The sequence below is a fragment of the Rutidosis leptorrhynchoides genome, unplaced genomic scaffold (genome assembly GCF_046630445.1).
Source record: "Rutidosis leptorrhynchoides isolate AG116_Rl617_1_P2 unplaced genomic scaffold, CSIRO_AGI_Rlap_v1 contig384, whole genome shotgun sequence".
NCBI classification, from domain to species: Eukaryota; Viridiplantae; Streptophyta; class Magnoliopsida; order Asterales; family Asteraceae; genus Rutidosis; species Rutidosis leptorrhynchoides.
In genome coordinates, this window is record NW_027266621.1 from 57650 (window position 1) to 65051 (window position 7402).

Consider the following 7402-nt stretch of genomic DNA (forward strand, 5'->3'; position numbering starts at 1 on the left):
TCAATTGAAAAGAAAAGGAAACAAAATATTACAGTACTGTTACTTAACTACATACAGTAATAGCTTCTTTCTCTCGGATAAGTATGCACAGCATTTCCAATGGATACGCATCTCACGGTTTCGTTCGTGGCATTCACTAAGCGAAGATATATATAGAACCTAGGAGGTTGGAGTCAAGAAGAATGCGATGAAGCTAGATGGCATTTACCGCCTCAAATTTCCATAATTTCTCGTCACCTACAAACAGAGAGAAGTCACATAAGCTGTTCTTGCCTGGTTTTCGAGACAAGTTTCAGAGAGAGAAAAAAAAAGATAATTCAAAATGGATACAGCATGGTTTATAAGACAAACCCGAGGTTGGGATGTGTTAAATTTCTTTGGAATCTTATCATCATCCTCATCATCTTCATCGTACTTGCCAAGGAACATTTTACGAACTGAGGTACTATCTGATTTCCTGCCCCGTTTAGAGGTTTGTGTGGAACCTCTGCCACGTCCTCTCGGTGCAACTCGTTTTCTCCCTTTGCCAGTAAAGCCTTCATCATCATTCTACAGCATACAAAACAAATTGTTACTCAGAAAGGCCACCAATGTTTGAGTTCGTTCAATCACACAGAGCAGATTACGAGGCAGACCTGATCATGCTCCTAGCGTTATGCATGAAAAAGTAGAATCATTTAAAGCAAGGAGCATAGTTATCTAACACCCTAGTAGTGCACATGATAAATTAATTAAGTGATCCATACCGGACTGTCATCAACTTGATAAATATCATCCTTTTCTGCTACAGCATCATCATCACGAGCCATGTTTCGAACTGCGGCTGCTGCTGCTGTCGATGCAGATCTGCAAGAGTAAAACAACCTAAGATTAATAGTCATATTGTCAATCACTTTCTATGGAAGATCCATCTCAGAACAACAGCAGTGATAAAGGGACTCATCCTCTCTTGGACTCACTGAACTCATCAGTGCAAATTTTCCCTATATAGGCATTAAAATATAGGAATTTAATTCCTATATATAGGGAAAATTTGCACTGCTGAGTTCAGTGAGTCCAAGGGAGGATGAGTTCGAAAATCAGGCCTCAACAGAACAAAGAGCAGTGGGGCCATGAGTAACCTCTGGGATGGGCGGAACCCAAGGCTTGCATCAAGAGTTGTCTGCTTGAGGTTAGTGCTCTGTTGGCCCCTCCCTCTCCCCCTACCTCTTGTTGAAGAATCCTTAGATGCCCTAGAAACCCCAGATGATCCTTTCCGGCCTCTGGCAGAAGGTTTTGATCCTGACATCTGATAAGTTGAGTCCTCATCTTCGCTGAAGGAGACTGCGCAGCCTATTCCAGCAGAATTTTTACCTCTAACGTCCTGCACCAGATTGATTACAGAGGAAGTGAACACTATGCCAGAATTAATAACAGTGTACGTTCCGCCTTCATTACTGAGTTTGTGCAAAACAGTAAATTAAACTTAATGACTTGCCTCCATGGACTGCATAGAGGAAGTTAAATGTGGAGTATTCTCCGGGTGCAGAGATCTTTTTTTCACACGTTCCTGCATTACGTTGAAATTATGAAATTAAATGCTTTTGTATGAATGAGATTTCTGGGACGCTGGTTCTTGAAGGTTCAGAATTTCATATGGTTTGTCTATCAACTCTCCAGTTATATGAATATTTATACCATCTAGAGGGGCTAAACCTACACAATTGATCCCAAAGTATCAATGGACTAGAATATAGCTTAGGAATATGAAACTAGTCATGCCATCCATCAAAAGTATTTTCTCTAACGGAGAGAAAAATAACTGAAACAAATATTGATTCTCTTACCTCCAAGCACTCTCCGACTTTAAGAATCAAATCATCCTCCTCAATCTTCAGAGTATCTGAATCTTTGGCAATTTTGTTCTGGGAGAAAACACCATCAGTATCATAAATAAAGAAATTTGGTAACAAGTATATTTCATCACCATCCAAATATAATGTCTTGAAAATAGAAAATGAAAACTACTCGAGACCAGGCAGGGCGCTTATAAATATGAAATTCTAAATGTAAAAACATATAGACAGACGAACATAAATGAAAGAGCGAATGCATGTGCTGTTCTTCCAGTAACTACTGGTGTTAGAAAAAACATACACGTGTTTCTTCAAGATTGTATCGCAGACAAGAATAGAAAGCCATTTTGTCATCTTTGTTAACAAAGTTGTGCAAAGCAATATCCAAATCATTCACTGGAAGTATCTCCATTTTCTGCAAAATTTGTGTAAGAAAGAGACGAAGAGATAAGAACAAAACGGAAATTGGTTTTATAAAAAGTTTGAAACATTAGCTGGGGGAAGAAGCATCAAGTTTATTATGATGCTAAATATAAACAAAAATGCGAAGCATGATAGCTAATTACCAGATTGCTTTCAGCAACTAAAGCCTCTATGTTCTGTTGATTTAGTTCTTCTGGGCGAAGCCGCTCAGAGTCACCAATTTTCGCTATTATCCCATAAGAAACTTTGATCAGTCTACATCTGATAACGGATTTCTAATACAGTAATACATAATAGCTTCAACACACTTCATGCCCTTATAAAAGCAATGCCGCCACAATAAAACCGTGTTTATTCAATGTTGTTCAGCAGCATCACATGTTACTACGTAGAACTTGCACTAGAGTAATCCTTGATATTCACCTTCATTGCGGCCTTTCCTAGAGGCCTTTGAGAATATGAGAATGTCTTGGGGATTTGCGACCTGAAAAACTATCATGAATAAGGATCTCAAGAAAGAAATCAATAACATACATGGTCAAGCATGATTGCAATCAAGCTACCTTCCCAACATACTTCTGCCCGAATCTTTGAGGATTAATCGTCATAAATCCAGAGTAATCCACCTACCAAAACACAACAACAAAGGGTCAGGTAACAGTCAGTGGTAAATAAGATCTAACTATAAACATCTGTCCATTGTTGCAACCAAAACAATAAGATGAGTGGTAGCATGAAAATATAGACCATGGGATGATAATCAGTACATGGCAGATGAGCCAAGGTTGAAGGAATTGTTTTATACAGAAATTAATGAAATGCTAGCAACAAAATTGGGATGTTTACATAAAAATTGAATTCAATTCCGCAAAATTACCTTTATTCGAATTAATGGAAGCTTCAGCTCTGATCTGTTAACAGCCTTCTTGCTAGATTTCTCAATAAGACTACAAACCTAAAGGAATTTGAATTTGAAAATCATAGTAGACAAAGATGTATACTAGATTGACACAGGGGTACACCGTACATGACATAGGCCACTACAATGCTTGTTAGACATGGGTGAAAAAGGGAACTTGCCACTTTGTCCAGATGCTCAAGAATTGAGTTTTGATCATTGGGATCAATGTCAGTAGTGTCTTTCAATACAACCTGCAGACGCAATAACCAAGTAAGTAAAGTAATTCGACATAAGAGCAGAAAGTTGTGTAGATCTACCTCTGCATACTCAAAAGGCCTAACTGATGTCAAAGGTATCTTGGTTGGCCGGTATTGGTTTCCCTGAAAGGTAACAACTCAATATGACACTTGGTCAATTAAAAGTAACTATTGTGGAAGACGAATTTAAGGATTCACATACACCAACCTTAATTTCTAACAGAAGGACATGCTTGGGCTTTGATTCTCCATCAATCAGTGATGTGGCAACAGAGGAACCAGGCTGTGTAATGTGAAATCCCATTCCGGGTACCTCCTTTTAAAATCAAAATGCACCCTTGTATGAATATAACATTAACAAACACATAACAAAAGTTTATCTGTAGTTGAAAATTTTACTAAGTTGCACCTGAGGTTCGATAAGACATTCGTGTTCATGCCCCCATACTATAAAGTCAAGGAAGCGAGGCAAGAAATGCTCATTTATTGCATTTTTAGGATTTGTCTTCACTCTGCAGATGAGATTGCAGAATATATCAACATCGAATAAATTAAAGGCTACAGTAGGTGCCAACTTTCAGGTAATCCAAGTCTTTTCATTTTTCTACCCAACCTATTCTGATGAAGAACCAGCATGTTGAACCAGTCTGACACTTCACAGCTTTCTTGGGCTTCAGGGCGCATCCATTGAATTGCATGCGGAGTCTGTCGAACCCATCATTTAAATAACAATTTCCATGGTCATTAAACTAATAATATCCAAAGCTTTAATTCAAGTACCTGAAACATTCTATTGAGGCGTTCATCTCTAATATTCCCAAGACCATAGAGAGCTACAGCAGTTGAACCCTGCAAATCATGAAGAAGTAAGACTTCTGTTTCTACTGAAATTCGTACAAGTTGTGCCAAAACATCAGTTAACAAACCTTTCTGAGGAGAATCGGGTACAGGGTGATCTGACCAACACCAGAACCTCCAAGAACCATTTTACCAAAATAATTCACAAGGTTGCATGCTGAAAGAATATCCACAGCAGAAAGGTTATCCTACAGCAACACATCACCGAAAGTAAGATACAACCTTCACACTACCGATGAAGATGTTAGAATTAAAAAAAAAAAAAAAAAAAAAACATGAAACAACTTTGCCAATTCAGAAGGATTAGATGCTAGACATATGTAAAAGCTCGCATAGATACCAAAAACCAAGAATGACACTCAAACAAGACACACCCTGAACTAAGCAGGCATTTCACATGAGGTTTAACTTTATAGAGAAATCAAGGGATATCATAATAAACTTTAAGAAGCAAAAGCAGTTAGCAAATATAACATACCACTCCAGCAGGATCATCATGATTTCCATGAATGCTGAAGACGGGGAGGCCAACATTGAAATGAGGGTCTTCATAATTTACATGCCCAAAACTGTAAAGAGCAGTATGTTGTCAGGAAATGAAGATGTACCGAGTGTGAGTACATTGATACAAGTGCAATAGAAAGTCAAACAATCGAGAAGAAGAAAAAGAGAAGTTCATGAGCTTCCACAGAATTGAGTAGTTCAAAATGATACAGTCTTTACCTATTTGGGAAGTTCACAGTCTGGTCACTAACCACTTGAAACTGCACAGGTTGATCATTTAGGCAGTGGCGCCGAAGAATTTCAATAGCTCTAACCAGCGTTGCCCTTGAGGGCTTATTTTCGTGGAAGAGGTCTCCACCAAGAAGCAAGAAGTCGACCTGATACAAGACCAAAGTCAAGGTACCGTGAAAGATGGCTTGTTTACGCAAGGGCAAAGAGCTTAGCTGAAATTCGTCGATCACCTGTTTTTCTTCTGCTATGGAGCATATCTCGTCAAATGATTGGAATGAATCATGCCTCCGTACTTCATCCTTCTCCATGTATCCCAGATGGCAGTCGGTGGCAATAAGTACTCGGAGTGTATTGCTAACATCCTCCCTGAGAAAAAATTACGAAACAATATGCCATCATTGGGCGAGTTATGGATTACAACTTCAAAGATAACATTCAACAAAACAGGCATGGAATGAAACAAAAAAAATTACCTGGACGAGTCTCCCATGCTGACGAAATTTCCAACTATCAAAACATACAATACAGATATTAAAACAAACTTCGTAGACTCAACAACACAAACGATTCAATAAAATTAAAAGATCAAAAGACGACAGCGCTCAATTACTTTGGTCGAATCATCCATAACTAGTTGGATGAAAACTTAACGAAACCCGGGAAAAGAAATCAACAAGTAGCTTTGGCTACTGATGGTTTCACAAATGATAGGATTAAAAACCAAAAACAGAATGAAATCAAAGTAAAATCCTACCCGGCTTAACGATTACTTTTATCCTTTGTGCTTTCTGTAAATATCAGCTATAATCAATGCAAATAAGCAGGAGAATCACCTCAGACTGACTGTTCGAAAGTAATACAAATAAATAGATATACTGGCGAGGCGAGGCGACTGGTTGAAGAGAGTGGTGAAGCTGTTAGTGTGGTGGCGGGGGTGGGGCGGAGCGGCAATTTCAAAGAAAAGAACACGAAGCAGTGTGGTTCTATCGCCACGTATGAAAATGCTACTCCCACGAAAATTGAATGTATAATGACATCTTTGCCTATGTTGTTCAGGTAAACCCATACATCCCCGACGTTTTCATATATCGCCTCTATAAACCCTATCGTTTTTTCAACACCTCAGTTAACCCCCCAAACGTCAAATTAAACTCTGCCGTTAATTTCTTGTTGAGCTGGCGAGCTTACTTAACTTTAACCAATCAAGTGTCGTCTGGTCTGATGTGTTAAATTTCTGAATCATCCGAAAATTGGTTCGATTTCAAGTCTTGTACAGATTTGAAACTGGACCTATTATTGTATGAGGCTTCGATTTCAGTATTCATTGGAGAGGAAGGGACCAGCCCAGCCCACGATTAAAAATTGGCCTTTCGTTCACTCAAACTATAATATCATTTTCCTTTTCACTAAATTAAAAAATCTAAGAAGAGTACATTATATGCACAAATAATTACTAGTATTTGTTTTACTCTTCAGAAAAAGAAATTGTTTAAAATTATTACTACTAGTAAGTGCCCGTGGCTGAAGCCACGGGTTTGTATTATACACGGAATGGGTCCGTAGTTTGGCTCGATTGTGATGAATGGGTCGGTTTTTATCCCGTCCATCTTGTTTCCAATTTTTGTATAGCAATGGAGAAAAAAAAAAAAATTTGTAGGCAACGCTAACTATCTAAAGATCAGACAATCAAAATAAATTTCCAGGCATGTAGTCATAGCGTGCCTAGCGGCACTAATTGATCTTTTGAGCTAGCCTTGATCTACTTATAAGTACTATTAATAGGTACATTTCAACTATAATAAATTACTTGTTATAAGATGACTGTTGATCATCTGTACACTTATAATGTTTGGCGTAAAAAAGGAGAAAAATAGAAGAAGAGTGAAAGGAGGAGCTGACGATGTATTTCTAAAAGTGTTTCTTTAGGCCCTCAATTCGGTTGTTTTTGATGTTTTCAAGTTTATATTTCCCTATTAGAGTGACGTTTAAGCTTGTTTTACTTCCCAAACGTTTCAAGAGCTAAATGACTTACCCTGTAGAAATTCGATATCACGAATGCGAAAGTTCTAACCTGTGATGAAGCTAAGATCGACGATTTAGATAGTGACTATCTTATTTTAGTCGACGATAAAACTCAAAAAAATCGATTGTCCAAATTCGATAGAGAATGAGAGTTTACAGTGGCTTGGGGTTTAAGTAAACCCAATGTATTCTCTTGTTGCTTTGTTCAGATAAAGAATATATACTGCCTCATATAGATCCACTAACCTGCTCTTAGATCAAGGGGTATAAAAAAATATGAAAGCAAATGTACCACAAATACATTTCCTTGAATCGTAAGTAAAATAGTAATAAAAATGAAGTTTTACTATTGTAAGAAAAGTTTCTAATGA

At 37.9% G+C, this 7402-nt stretch overlaps 1 protein-coding gene across 1 annotated transcript; it reads right to left on the reverse strand.

Annotated features, from left to right (window-relative positions):
- Positions 1-204: 204 nt before the first annotated feature.
- Positions 205-5499, reverse strand: LOC139883339 (double-strand break repair protein MRE11-like). Its single transcript, XM_071867527.1, has 22 exons — positions 5483-5499; positions 5240-5375; positions 4998-5155; positions 4753-4843; positions 4343-4462; positions 4197-4265; positions 4030-4121; positions 3826-3928; positions 3625-3732; positions 3477-3539; positions 3339-3410; positions 3136-3213; positions 2822-2884; positions 2682-2742; positions 2402-2484; positions 2137-2250; positions 1827-1904; positions 1478-1549; positions 1122-1363; positions 747-846; positions 352-549; positions 205-237 (listed from the first exon to the last, which is right to left on the reverse strand). Exons 1-22 carry the CDS (start codon positions 5497-5499, stop codon positions 205-207), a joined length of 2151 nt encoding a protein of 716 aa, XP_071723628.1.
- Positions 5500-7402: the final 1903 nt, after the last annotated feature.